This window comes from Chiloscyllium punctatum, chromosome 15, assembly GCF_047496795.1.
Source record: "Chiloscyllium punctatum isolate Juve2018m chromosome 15, sChiPun1.3, whole genome shotgun sequence".
Lineage (NCBI taxonomy): Eukaryota > Metazoa > Chordata > Chondrichthyes > Orectolobiformes > Hemiscylliidae > Chiloscyllium > Chiloscyllium punctatum.
The window spans coordinates 6,508,547-6,523,535 of NC_092753.1; the positions used below are offsets into that span (position 1 = coordinate 6,508,547).

Below are 14,989 nucleotides of genomic sequence, written 5' to 3' on the forward strand. Positions count from 1 at the left end.
TGCAAATTTGGTTTAAACCTAAATGAGATACTTAGAAACCATCTAGTATGCAGGATTAATCATGTGACTGTACAAAAACACCTACTAGCTGAAGTTCAATTGGACTTAAAACAGATACTACAACTGGCTTTATCAGTGGAAAATGTGGCAAGTGGAATACATGAGTTACAAGGTATTCAAATGGAAGTGAATACCCTCACCAGTCTCCCTGTGCTTGGGAAACACCGCTCGAGTGCAGGCATCAGCATAGCCTCATTCAGGAAATATCCTGATAAGAGTAACTTGTTTGGCCCACCACAAACAATGGGTCAATTCACCTTTGTGGGGGATTTAAGCAAACAGTAAAATGTCACTGCCTTTTTTACCCCAACCTGCCCCCATAAATGGAGCAGTTTAGAACAACAAATAGGGCTACGCTTCTGGCTCAGTGAGGCAGCATGCTAGTGGGTATGGTACTGAGGGCTAGTCCAGGCCTGAAGCCTGCCCTGTGCTGAAAGAGCTGAATTTAGCTGGGGCAAGGATTGAGATCAGGACAGGCTAAGGGAGAGTAGTGTCCCCCAGGTTCTCAGGTCTATCTAATTTGGAGACCTTGTTTGTGCTTGTTTTGGTTAATGGTAGTGTTGTGATGGAGCCACTTTGCTCTCAGCATCATCCAACATTACCCAACACTAAGGGTAATGACTAGATCACCTGTTTTCAGTGATGTTCCTTGATAGATATATTTTATCTCGGACTTCAAAAGATCTCCCCTGTTTTCCTGAAAGGTGGTACTGGAGGCCGTGCAGCCCTCCCTCAATATTGTGCTGACCCTATCGGTGTGGATGTAATTTTCAGCTCCCGGGAGTCTTGACCTATCTTGTTCATAGACAGGGGTGTTACCAATTTAGCTACAGCCGACATTTGAACAGAGGCAGCTGAGGCGTGCCATGTGTGAGAGAGTGATTTCAGAGCAGCCAATTCTGGAACTGCCCAAGGACGACAGCTGAGTGAAGCTTTGCAAGCGGTCAGCAAATAGCCACCAACTGGATGAAGTGAATTCCTCTGAACAGCCAGTGGTAACAAGGCTACAAATTGAGAAAGAATGAGTTAAGACCTGAGAAGGTGTCAGTGGGAGTCCCAGTGGTTACTCTCAAGTGCCTTGACGTTGCTAAACAGCATTGGGCTTTTAGTTTTGTTCTGTGCACCAGCTGTTCTCTCGCATGTTAAAAGTGAAGGGCAGATCACATTTTTCTGTGCACAGGCTGGTCTGTTGCACATTAAAAGACAGGGACAGCTCACCAGGATAAGTGAGGACTGGATCGGTTACATGGAACAGGAGCTTGTGCAGATGGTGTTTGGAGTGAGCGGAGGGAGGGATTGAGGATTTATACTTCCCCCTTCCCTGGATGGAACATGATCTATTGCAGCCCATGGGTCAGCTTGTGATCGCATTGATTTGGAAAGCAGCCATTATCATGGTTTGAGAAAGAGGTGGAGCAGATTGTGGGTTGGAGGTGGAGACAAGTACTTAGTGTGTTTACAAAGCAGCTTTGTGTGACCTTGCTAGGTCAGCACTTTTAATTTCTGTTAACCTACGCATAAGTATGAGCTGAGCCCCTGACCCTGAGACTGTTGCAGAGATCTTTCTTCACTCAGAAGTCACACTTCACCCCTTCTGTTTACAGAAATGCCTCAGCTTGTGTTCAGATTGCAGTCTTAGAAAGTATCTGAGGACTGGCATGGTGCCCTAGTGGTTAGCACTGCTGCCTCACAGTGCCAGAGTCCTGGGTTTGATTCCAGCCTTGAGTGACTTTGTGTGGAATTTGCACATTCTCCCCATGTCTGTGAGGGTTTTCTCCAGGTGCTCTGATTTCCTCCCACAGTCCAATGATGTGCAGGTTAGGTGGATTAGCCATAGGAAATGCAGGGTTACAGGAATAGGGTGGAGTGCTGTTCAGAGGTTGGGTGCAGACTTGATGGGCTGAATGGCCTTTTCTCACACTGTTGGGATTGTATGATTCTATGAACCAGAGCAAAAGATTTCTGTGATGTCGACACTGTCACATTGTTTGAAGAGAGAATGACTTGCATTTGTCTAGCACCCTCTGCAATCTCAGGTCATTACATTCCATAGCCAGTGAGATACTTTCTGAAGCATAGACTGTTGTAAGGTACAAAATGCAGCAGCCCATATGGATACAGCAAATAAGTTTGAGACAGTCTCTTCGAGGAGTTTTGAGAAGTAGAAATATTCACCAGGGGAACAAGTTTGGTTTTAGAATTAGTGCCTTGGAATCTTTTCTAGTACCTTGGTTTAAAATTTCATCCAAAAGCTGGCACCCCCTACAGTGCAGCATGTAGCTCACAGGTATGTTCTCATCTCTGACCTGCTGCCTACTGCCAAATGACACACTGCAAGACTTCTAAGAGAGTGGTATTGATAGTCTTGTGATCCAACAATAGTGGCAAGTTGAACAGTGTTTCACCCAACTTTGTGCATCGTAGTCATTGAATACTCCAGTGCACCTGCAATGACAGACAACACATTCTGGTCTGGCAGTTCAATAATTTCTTCGATGCACGGTGCTGGAAGAGAGCCTCCAATCGTGGAGAAAGGGGTGGAAAATAGGGAGCTACCCCGGTCATTCTCTCATCAGCCTGTCAATTTCCAGACGATGAGCTGGCAGAGACGGAGAGATTGAATACAAATATTTTAAGAAAGATAATCACTTGTTCATTGTCCTTGACAGGATGCTTTTAACAATTTTTTAAACTAATAGATTTAACTAATAAAGATAAGCAAGGACAATGCTGTAGTGCAGTACTGAGGGAGTGCTGCACTGACAGAGATACCAGGTCCTTCAGTGGGATGTTCAGCTGATACTATGTCTGCTCTTTCAAGTTGACCTGCAAAATGTGAAGCGAGAGGCTGTCTCTTAATGTCTAAAACTGAACCCTGAAGGGAAAGCTGGGTTTCCCCCACTTCATCTCATACTTGGGAAAGACTTGCTTCCAGTTTGTGGAAGGGTAAGGCGGAGCCCTCTGGAAGAAGTAAACACATCGAGAGAGCACTCACTGAAAGACAGGACACGAGGAAGCTCAGAGGAAGAGAAGGATCATGCGATGCTTGTCCACAAATCCCTGAAGGACAGGTTAATAGGGTGGTTAGGAAAACAGGCAGAGCCTTTATCAGTCAATGTGTAGATTGTACGAACAGGGAGGTCAGATTTGAGCTGTGCAGAATTTTGGTTAGGCCACAGCTAGAGTATTGTGTGCAGATCTGGCCCCCCCACTTTAGGAAGGATTTGATTGTATGCAGTGGGTGCTGAGGAGCTTCACCAGGATGTTGCCAGAGTGGAGCCTTTCAATGATGAAGAGAGGCTAGATAAGCTCAGGTTGTTTTCCTTGGAGCAGGGAAGGTTGGAGGTGAACCTGATAGATGTGTAAAAGATTACAAGGAGCGGGTGAATAGAAAGCAGCTGTTACTCTTAGTTGAAGGGTCAGCAACAAGGGGCCATGATTATAAAGTGAACAGGCAGGATTAGAGGGTATTACAGGAGAAGAAATTTCACCCAGAGGGTGGTATGAATCTGGAATGTACTACCCAAGAGGAAAATTGAGTACTTGGATGGGCACTTGACCAGGGGAGCAACTTGGGTTTTAGAATTAGTGCCTTGGAATCTTGTATAGTAGCTTGGTTTAAAATTTCATCCAAAATCTGGCACCTCCTACAGTGCAGCATGTCAGCTTGGAGATAGTTCCACCTAGAAGAGACTGTCTCAAGGTTATTTGCTGTAGGTGTATGAGCTGCTGCATTTTGTACCTTACAACAGAGTCCATGCTTCAGAAAGTATCTCATTGGCAATGGAATGTAACGGTCTGAGATTGCAGAGGGTGCTAGACATATGCAAGTCATTCTCTCTTCAAACAATGGGATAGTGTCATAATATTCAAGGCTGAGGGAAACAAGTGTTGATTTAGTGTAGTTTTGGAGGTATAGACTCAATGGTACAAAGGGACTTTTCTATACTGTGCAATTCTAAATGCAAAGAAATTCTCCCAGTGACCATCTGCAGGAACTGCAAACAGGAGGGGCACTTGACTAAGGACTGTCAGGAAGAAAAGAGCTGCAACCTGTGCGGAGAGGCGGGCCACATGTATAAGACCTGCCCAAGACGGGGGGGGGCCCTCTTACGCACAGATGGCGGGAGGTGGCAATGTGACCCGTGGACCCCCAAAGACCAGTAAGGTCCACCCGGACAGCAAGGAAACGGAGTCTGGTGGCACCCAGAAAAAAGAACAGGCTGGAGTGGAGGAGGCGGCAGCCAGCGGAGAGTCACAGCAGCTGATCCTAGCTCTAGACGGGCAGATGGAAGAAATGGAGGAGGAGGTAATCAAGCAGGCAGAGGAGTGGATACCTGTTAAAAACAGGAAGGGGAAATCTTGCCAGGCCCCCAAAGCCTCCCAGCAAAAGGGGAAAAGACAGCTGCACGAGGGAGGGATGGCCAGCTCTTCGGAGGGGGAAGATGGACGCAAAGAAGGCCATCACCGCCAGAAAAAGAGACAGAGCGCCGTCGGTAAAGAGGAGGGCATTTCCCCCCAACCAGGAAACAACGGACCCCCCGAAGTCCACCCTCCACCCAGTGAGAACCAGGAGGTACCCACTGGCCCACAACTACAGGCAACCGAGAGCTGTGATCCTCTGACAGTCCCACTGTCAGACACAGAACTGGACAGGGAGGACCCTTGCCTTGGCTCAATGTCACCAGAGCGGGCAAATGACCCCAGCGAGGAGCTGGATAGCTACCTCAGCCCAGCGAAGGTCCAGCAGTTCGTGCTAACCATGGGGATGTAGACAGCCACCCCAGAGACAGGACAGTCAAATGGACAATGGTAACCCCATAAACTGGGGGTTAAAGAAGTTTAAATTTGCTTTCATATAACAAGGGACCCACTCTTTAGGTGGGTTCCGCTGAAGCCACAGCCAAATACCGAGAGACTGGATAGTTAATAAATGTAACTGTTAATAGGATAACTGTGAATTCGATTAATTCAATTTGTTCTTTGTAATGTTAAGACATGCAATGTATATAACTATGAACAACATGGAAAAATTGTACAAGTACCAGAGATTTATTTACATGAATAAAGTATATTTTGAAATTAAAAAAAAAGAAATTCTCCCAACATCATTAAGAGACTACCCCTGCCCCCTTAAAAAAATTCAAAGACTGCCTCCACTGCTTCTTGAGGAAGAGAGTTTCAAAGATTTGTAATCCCCTCCTAAACGAAATTCTCCTGGTCTCTGTCCTAATTGGGCAAATTGCTGATTTTTAAATAATGATTGCTCAGTGTCCCATCAAAGAGAATGCCCTGTTCACATCTATCCCATCAAGGTGACTCTTATACAACAAAACTCCAGCCAACATAAGCCTAAGAGCCTCAACTATTTCTCGTAAGACAGCCATCCAGCTCAGGCATTAGCCTGCTAGAGCTTATCAGAACGGCCTCTGACATCTTCCTCAAGTAAGTTGATCAACCCTGAATAACTGAAGCATAACCTCCTAACTTTTATACTCACTGCCCCTCTGATAAACCATGTATTCCTTCAGCTTTTCCAGTTACTTACATTCCCAGCCTTTTGTGATTCACACACTAGGACCAAAATTGGAGGTATAGTGGACACCTAGAGCACAACGGGATCTTGATCAGATGGGCTAATGGGCCAAGGAGTGGCAGATGGAGTTGAATTTAGATAAATGTGAGGTGCTGCATTTTGGAAAGGCCAAATCAGGGCAGGACTTGTACACTTAATGGTAAGGTCCTCGTGGGTGTTGCTGAACAAGGAGAACTTGAAGTGCAGGTTCATAGTTCCTTGCAAGTAGAGTCATAGGTAGATAGGATAGTGAAGAGGGAGTTTGGTATGCTTTCCCTTATTGGTCAGTGCATTGAGTATAGGAGTTGGGAGTCATGTTGAGTCTGTATAGGACATAGGTTGGGCCACTTTTGGAATACTGCGATCAATTCTGGTCTCCCTGCTATAAAACTTGAAAGTGTTCAGAAAAGATTTACAAAGACGTCGCCGGGGTTGGAGAGGCTGAAAAAACTGGAGCTATTTTTCCTGGAGTGTCACAGGCTAAGGGAGGATCTTAGAGGTTCATAAAATCATGAGGGGCATGGATAGGGTGGTTGGCAAGGTCTTTTCCCCAGGGTAGGGGAGTCCAAAACTAGAGAGCATAGGTTTAAGGTGAGAGGGGAAAGATTTAAAAGGAACCTAAAAGACAACTCTTTCATCCAGAGGGTGGGACAGCGAAGAAGGTTACCTCAGAGTACAAAGGGATCTTGATCAGAGGGCTAATGGGCCGAGGACTGGCAGATGGAGTTTAGTTTAAATAACTTTGAGGTGCTGCACTTTGGAAAGGCAAATCAAGGCAGGACATATACACTTAATGGTAAGGTCCTGGGGAGTATTGCTGAACAAAGACACACTGGGATGCAGGTTCATCCACTCCTTGAAAGTGGAGTCATTGATAGGATAGTGAAGAAGGCTTTAGATATGCTTTCCTTTGTTGGTCAGACAATTGAGTATGGGAGTTGGGAGATCATGTTGTGGCTGTACAGGACATTGGTTAGGCCCTTTTTGGAATATTTTGTACAATTCTGGTCTCCCTCCTATAGGAAAGATGTTGTGAAACTTGAAAGGGTTCAGAAAAAATTTACAAGGATGTTGCCAGGATTGAAGGATTTGAGCTCTTGGGAGAGACTAAATAGGGTGGGGCTATTTTCCTTGAAGTGTTGGAGAAGAGAAAGATTTTAAAGGGACGCAATGGGCAACTTTTTCATGCAGTGGGTAATGCGTGTATGCAATGAACTGCCAGAGAAAATGGTGGAGGCTGGTACAATTACAACATTTAACAGGCATCTGGATGGGTATATGAATAGGAAGGGGTAAAGGGATATGGGCCAGGTGCTGGCAAATGGCATTAGATTAATGTAGGATACGAGTTGGACCAAAGGGTCTGTTTCCATGCTGCACATCTCTATGGTGCCCAGATCCTTCTGACTGTCAGAGATCTGCATCCTCTCCCCATTTGGATCACTTATTTTATTCCTTCTATTAAAATTAACAATTCTACACTTTCCGACATTATATTCCATTTGTCGCATCTTTGTCCACTCACTTAATACAAGTCGGTCCTAGTATAATGTGCGTTTCTTCAGCGGGAATTGGCTTATATGTGATTGAAGAATTTCAGCCATTATTTGTAGAATGCAAGCTTTCCTTACCTGTATTGACTATAATGTGTTTCCGACCCCATTTGTTTAAATGGCGTGGCTATGGTGCAATTTTCTTATAACTCGAGATTGCACAAGAACGGAACAATCACATTATATCAGAACCAACTGTATATCAGTATCCCTTTGTAGCCTCCTCATGTCATCACCACAGCTTACTTCCCTATCTTTCTTTGCATCATAAGCAGATTTACTAGCCATACTTTTGGTCCCTTCATCCAAATCATTTATATAAACTGGAAACAGTTGAGGTTCCAGCATAGACCCCCGTGGCACACCTTTTGTTACCTCATTCCAATCAGAAGATGACCTTGAAATGTAAACTGTGCGATGTCTGTCTTAATTTGTGAACATTCTTTATTGCAAGTTTAGGTTTTGTGGTTTCTGAACTAGTAACTGGTAAGTTTTCTATGTGCTAATGTGGATAATTAACTTGGAAATGTTTCTGCAGCCACGGTGATTTCTTGTAAATCGACTTTTGAGACCTGGCTTTAGAGTAACAGGGTTTCTATGTGTTACTAATGGACTTCTAATTATTCTTGATTGTTTTGTGGTTCGGTAAGATAAATAATGGGGTCTCAAAGTTTGTTAGAGTCTTCAGAAATGTCTTTCTAATCCTAAGGTATACTGCAAAGCTTAGACAGGGTGACTTTTGCACTAGAATTTTTACTTTAAGGTTTGGGCATTCTTTGGATTAGGACAGGTGTATGGAGCAGTGCTCCTGAGAAGGGAAAACTATTGAAAGACTAGATTTTCTTGTAATGAGAAGTTACTGTTAGTCCAAGACCAGAATCGTTGGGATAAAATGCTGAAAAGGTTACTTAAAGCAGATCACATTTAAGCAGATGTATAATAGCTCCAGCAAGAAGCTATCTACAGTTCTAGTCTAAAAGTTGAAGTCACAGGTGACTTAAATCTCAATAAGGTGACAGATGTAACAATTCTGATGCGAGTATTGTATGAGTGGTGCTTCAGTGTACTGTACCAGGGGTGTATTTTGGGTACAGTACAAAAGCTGTTTTGTTTTAATTTATGAAAGAGCACTTTGAGATTAATGAGATTATACTTTTCCGCTGCAATCAAAATCCTTGAATCTGTATTATAATTAGATGGTTTGGTTTATTGTTCTTCACCTTCATTTCTCTTGTTCATAAACTTCTGTTTTATTGTTAACAATATCCGCAGCATTACATGCTTAAGCTTCAGTGAGAGACCCACTTTGTTAAAACCAAAACAAATTAATATATGATCTATCAAGCCAGGTTCCTGCCTTGGATCTGACTTGTCCAGAACTAACATTAGCTGGGATCCATCATGAGCTTTTATTGTCTGTATTAACCTTTGGATGTAGCAGGTTTCAGATGCGATGATACACGAAGGTCCCATCAGCCATCTCTGGTGGAGGTCATTCCCCAACTCAAAAGGGGACTGTTAACAGAGCAGTTTTTAATTATTCATTATAGATGTGGGCATTGCTAGCTGTGTCTGCATTTATTGCTCATCTCTAGTTGCCCTTGAAGAGGTAGTGAATAGCTGCAGTCCTTGTGCAGTAGGTAGACCCACAATAATGCTACGGAAGGAGCTCCAGGATTTTGACTCAGAGACACAGCAATATATTTGCAAGTCAGGATTGTGATTGGTTAGAGGAGAATTTAAGAGTAGTAGTGTTCCCTTGTGTCTGCTGCCCTTGACCTTCTGAAGAAAAATGGTGATCTGTTGGAAGGCAGTATCTAAGAAATCTTGGTGATTTTCTGTAGTGCATCTTGAAGACGGTAACATTGCTACTGTTGAGCATTAGTCGCAGAAGGAGTGGACTTTTGTACATGTAGTGCCAATTAAGCATGTTGGATAATATTAAGCTTCTAAAGTGTTGTTGGAGCTGCATTCATCCAGGGAAATGAAAAGTATTCCCTCATACTCCTTGTGCCTGTTAGATGGCAAACAGGCTATGGGAAGTCAGAAGGTGAGTTAGTGTCTGCAGGATTCCTAGACTCTGACCTGCTCCTGTAGACTCTATATTTACATGGTTAGTGCCATTCCATTTCTCAACAAACTCCTGGTCCCATCCTTATGACTTTGAAACAACTAATCTCTGAATCACGGCACAGAAGACCCATCATGCCTGCACATATGACTCAGCATGCCTCCTCAGGCTCTTCAAATAAACCATATGTCAATCTTCTGCTTTATCCCCATACCTTTGCACAGTATTTTTATCCAAATAGTCATCTAGTATCTTGTTTATTGACCCAGTTGAACCTGCTTGCATCACACCTCCAGACAATAGGTTCTATACCCTAACTAAATTTAAAATGTTTCTTTTTCTCATGTTCCCTTCTTTAGAAAATTGCCTTAAAGCTATCCTTTTCATTTTTGTTTGGTTTACAATTGGGAACAATTTCTTCCTATCTATTCTATACAGCCCTCCAGAGATGATTGTGAACATGAGTATCCTTTAGTTGGAAGGAACCTTATTATAAGGAACTGACATCATCCTCACCAGTGTGTCTGCCACTGATACATCTGACCATGACAGAATTTGTCAAAGTGCCAGCAACACTGTCCTTTCAGAGAAGAAGCTCCACCCTCATACTGAGAATATTTTACATTATGGTGTGTGGCAGTATCCATGTTGTACAGTATCTGGTCAATTATGATCCCCAGTGATGATAATGCTATTGCATGTTAAGGGATGATGGTTAGACTCCCTCTTGTTACAGATGGCCATATGTGTGTTGTAAATGTTGGGAGACACTATGCTTATGTTGAATCTGTTCAGAGCATCCCAAGCTGTAGTGCAGCTAAATTATTACTTTTGAAACACTCTTGGTATGACAAGTTAACCTATAGAAGAGGAGGTCACCTCCCTGAACCTAGCAGAAGTCTATGAATTAAAACTGGTTTAACATTTTATGCCAATTAGCTTGAAAAAGCTCAAAAGACAAAGCATAAGATATCAAAACTATGAATTTTAGGTTTGATGTGTACTCAAAATTAGCTTGCATAAGTTTGTACATAACAGTTTAATTGCATTGAACTGAAATCCAGAAGAAAAATGATGTGCATTTATATGGCACGTCTCGTGTAGATAAAAACTGGATCAGTTAGCTGACACCTCATGAGATACTATATTTGATGTAGGAGATGGGCAAAGAAAAACAATGGAGAATTTCTTTGTCCATTTGTATTGTATTATCACTGAATTTGATCACATACAAAACTAACAGAAATGGACCTAACTGCTATTGAAACCAATTGGAAGTAGATTTGAACATTCTTAAGCTTTCATTAATATAGTGTGGCCTACAACAAGGTAGCTAAAGCTAATCTACACTATATACACCAAATATTATTGTCACGCATTTCTCGAAATCAAAACTCAACCTGGAACCAAAGGCACAAAATAAATTTGCCAATGAATTGTTAACTTATAATTCTACAACTTTAACTTCACAAAATTCCCATACATATGCGAGAGGATATAAAAAGAGACTAGAAATAAATATTTCAGGTGGGAAGGAGCAATCAAGACAGTGAAGCACAGTTCTTGCACCGCTCTGGATTACAGGCACCGATTAGTTGTTTTCTTCCGATTCCTTTGGATTCTGATGAGGACACGAGGTTGTGCACACACTGATTGCCAATCTTTAATTTACTAAAAGTCTCTGAAGATGGTTTCCCCTTTTCGTTTCAAGAAGGGAATTTGCGGAGTGGCCAGCTGTTCAGTACTTTATTGTATTTCTCCACTCACAGAAGGTGTAACGATGGGTTTACCCTTTCACAAGCTGAATGTTTAAGTTCTGTTTTTATTCACTAGCGAGCATGAGCGTAGCTGGCTAGTCTAGCTTTTATTGCCCACCTCTTGTTGCCCTTGAGAAGGTGGTGGTGAGTTACCTTCTTGAACTGCTGCAGTCCACGTAGGTAGACCCACAACGCTGCCCTGAAGACACACTCATGGAGCCGAGGTGCCAAGCATATTCTGCCACTGCTTGAATACGGCAAGCTTGTTGACAGAGCGCAAAATCAATACCAGTAGCTATTGTTTTAAAGAAATTGTAACATCCTCTACAGTTCCTTGGTTTAAAGTCACATCTTTCCCTATTGTTCAGAGCACAGTCTAAACAATTAAAGTGGTCTTTATCAGATCTAGTTATTCATATTTGGGTAAGTCCGCATTGCGTTTTGCTGGAGGTAACCCTCAAACATAACCGTCAAACATAAATTTCAAAATTAAAAATCAGATGCACAGCTGGTTTCTTAGGAATAATAACTAAATTCGTCTATGAAATGTTACACCTGCCCCGTAATGTACTATTTTAAGCAAATTTTCCTAAGTGCCCTGGCCAACAGTTTTCAAATTAAAGTCTTATGGGCTGGTGTGGCACAATGGTAGTGTCCCTTCATCTGAACTAGAAGGTCCGGGTCCAAGTTCTACCTGTTCCAGGGGTGTGCAATTACATGTCTGAACTGGTTGATTATAAAAAAATTATAACTAGTACCACTACCTCATATCTTTTCGTGACAACTTGCTGCGTAAAGAAATACAAACATAGGCACTTCCTATAAACATTAACTCATTTCAAAATAATCGGGGAGTCAATTGCTTTGTGATTAAATGAGATGGTGAAAGATATGAACAGGTGTTCTTTCCTGCGTGATCTGAAATATTGGAAGAGGGTGTTTGGGGGAATGGGGCTTTACCTTGTCGAGAACTCGTCCCCAGCCGAATAGTCGGTTCCACATTGGAAGACCAGATCGTGGTGGGAAGGTCTCTGCAATGGAATCGAAACCAAGGATCTGTGAGCTGAGAAGGAGGGGTTCCAGTTCTGACTGGGCTGCTCAGCAGACACTGTAATGCGACCGGCTAATGTTTCAATGGTACTGTTGCAAGAACAGAAGACTCGGAAATAAGAGTAGGCTTCCTGGAGGGAGAACCTCACCTCCAGAATCTCAAGCCTCTGCTTCAGCCGATCCTGGTTGATGAGATCAATCAGGGAGGGCAGGTCGTAGAAATCTGCCTCCCTCACCAGCCTGTCATGATCCGAGAATCCGGGAGGAAGAATGAGCTGGCGGGTCCGAAGGAAGTCCAGGATGTATCGAAATAAACTACCGTCCCTGTCTACGAAAAGATGTCCGTTGACCACTCGGAAGTCAGGGTCGCCTCCTTCCAGCACGCGTGCCAATTTCGAGTCCTGATACCTCTTAAGCGTGGCAGCAAAGGTAGTGAACTTCATGCCACCAACGCTCAGAAAGACTACCTCTCCTTTACTCATTGTTGTGGCTTTTTGGCTATTTCAACCCTATTCCCGATGGCCCTATTTCTCCCTCCTGAGTGCACGGTTTTGACACCCCAGCACTGAAAGCCACAATCTTCGTGACTGGATTCGTTTCCAAGCAACTCGACTGTATACATACCCGGCAATGGTGTCCAGGAAATGTTACTGCGAGGTATCCCAACAAACAGGAACAACGAAGGGTCATAGGGGACTCGAAACGTTAACTCTGTTTCTCTCGCCACACCTGCTGAGTTTCTCCGGTATTCTCTTTTCATATCAACTAATATCACCTCTCCTCGGCTTTCATGATTGATTTGTTTAAGTGAGATGTGACACACCCAACCCTTACAAAACTGTGTCCTTCAGCAATAGATTTTAAAGCTAGAAGAATGCAAAGATTAGGATATCAACCAGGGAAACGTTCAATGACTGGACAACAGTTTTTTTCTTGTGTATTTTTGGTTAATTGAAAATCACACACCAGGTTATAGTCCAACAGGTTTATTTGAAATCACAAGCTTTCAAAGCAATGTTCCTTCCTCAGTTGCAGTGAGAGAGGGCACATCAACACATAGTTTAGAGGCAGGGAGATCAAAGCTGAGGGTGTGATGCTGGAAAAGCATAGCAGGTCAGGCAGCATTCGAGGAGCAGGAGAATCGATGTTTCATGTCAGAGCCCCTCATTCCTGATGAAGGGCTCTGGCCCGAAAGGTCAATTCTCCTGCTCCTAGGATGCTGCCTGACCTGCTGTACTTTTCCAGCAACACATTCTGACTCTGATCTGCAGATCTCACTTTCTTCCAGAGAGATCAAAGCATCATACAACTGGTGTAAGTGTAGTAAACAAACCAAAAATGGTTGGTTGAGAACTCTGTTAGAAAGGATTGACTAAGATGCAAATTCAGGATCTGTTTGAAGTCACTGTCCGAGATAGTTAAAGGTTTTATCAGTGTCTGCCTACCTTTCCAAACTTCAATCAGGCAGAGATACAAAAGGTGACATCTCAGGTCAGACACTGAATTGTAGGTTTGAGGCCTTGTTCAGAATCTGTCTCCAAGTTTTAAATCAGACTGGTTTTGTTCCAAAAGAATTTATAAAATGCCACACTGACTGACTGTGACTACAAATTGTGTGTTTTTTGAACAAAATGCAATGTGTCTGCAAATAAACTACATCTTAGATGAAATGATTCACCCCATAGATTTATGTATCTGTGTATGCACTTGAGAGAGAGTATGTGTGAGTATGAGAGAGTGTGTGTGAGAGAGAGAATGTGAACACGAGTGGGTGAGAGTATGTGAGAGAGAAGGCCTGTGTGAGTCTGTGTTTGTGTGAGAGTGTGTGCATGTGTGAAAGAGTGTGTGAGAGAGTATATGAGTGTGAGAGAGTATGTGTTTGAGAGAGTGTGCAGTTGTGTGTGACTGTCTGTGCGTGAGAGAGGGCCTATGTGCGCCTGTGGGTGTGTGTGAGTTTGTGTCTGAGAGTGTGTGTGTGAGACAGAGTGTAATAAGTAACTCTGAACTGTACAAACAAACTAATGTAGACAGGTTATTTCAATTTATGAGGCTGTCAAAACAGGACAGTAACAAAGGTTTTACACATACAGAACAGTGTTGTGGGGACACCTGCAGTGTGACATGAACCCAGGATCATGGTTGAGGCCATCTTCATGGGTATGGAACTTGGCTATCAATCTCTGCTCAGTGATTCTGTGTTGTTGTGTATCTCAAAGTCTGCCTTGGAGAGTGCTTACCCGAAGATCAGAGGCTGAATGCCCTTGACTGCTGAAGTGTTCCCCGACTGGGAGTGAACATTCTTGTCTAGAGATTGCCACTTCTCTGTCTCTCTCATGTAAGATCTTGTGTTTGATTTTTACCTTTCGTGCCAAGGGGTGTTTATGGGGATTGTTGCAAGCATTTGGAACAACATAATTAAGTTGGTGGAATCTGTTGGGTTTTCGGATAGGTTATTCTGCATTTGCTGGAAATGCCATCAGAATCTTTAGAGATGGCTAAAATTCAATTGAAAATGAAGCAGCTTGAGTATGAGGCAAAAGACAAAGAAAGGACAACAGAAATGAAACAGTTTGAATTATGATTAAAAGCAGAAGAGAGAGAAAAGGAGAGTGAGGAAAGGAAGAAAGAGAGGGAGTTTGAACTTCAGAAATTGGTACATACACAGGAGTTCAAAAATTCACTTCCTGAAATAGTGAGAACTCATGTGGAAGAGCAGAGAGTTAAAACGGCAAGGTTAGCAGCTGATGATTATGAGTTGGTGCATAAATCAATGTTTGGCTTCTAAAATCAATTTCAATCCATGAGGGATATAAATTGGGGAAAGAGAAGTTACAAAGCTTTGATGTTTTCACTGCAATAAGGTAGCCACATGAAATCACGGTGTTGGTGGGTTAGGAAAAGCAAAGTATAGGAAAACAGGATA

General features: G+C 43.0%; 1 protein-coding gene across 1 annotated transcript in view; it reads right to left on the reverse strand.

Annotated features, from left to right (window-relative positions):
* Window positions 1-12,670, reverse strand: part of LOC140486007 (putative potassium channel regulatory protein) — a 29,451-nt gene extending 16,781 nt beyond the window's left edge. The window contains exon 1 of the mRNA XM_072584530.1: window positions 11,977-12,670. Coding sequence (XP_072440631.1) covers window positions 11,977-12,548 — 572 coding nt within the window. The 5' untranslated portion in view covers window positions 12,549-12,670. The remainder of the gene's footprint in view (window positions 1-11,976) is intronic.
* Window positions 12,671-14,989: the final 2,319 nt, after the last annotated feature.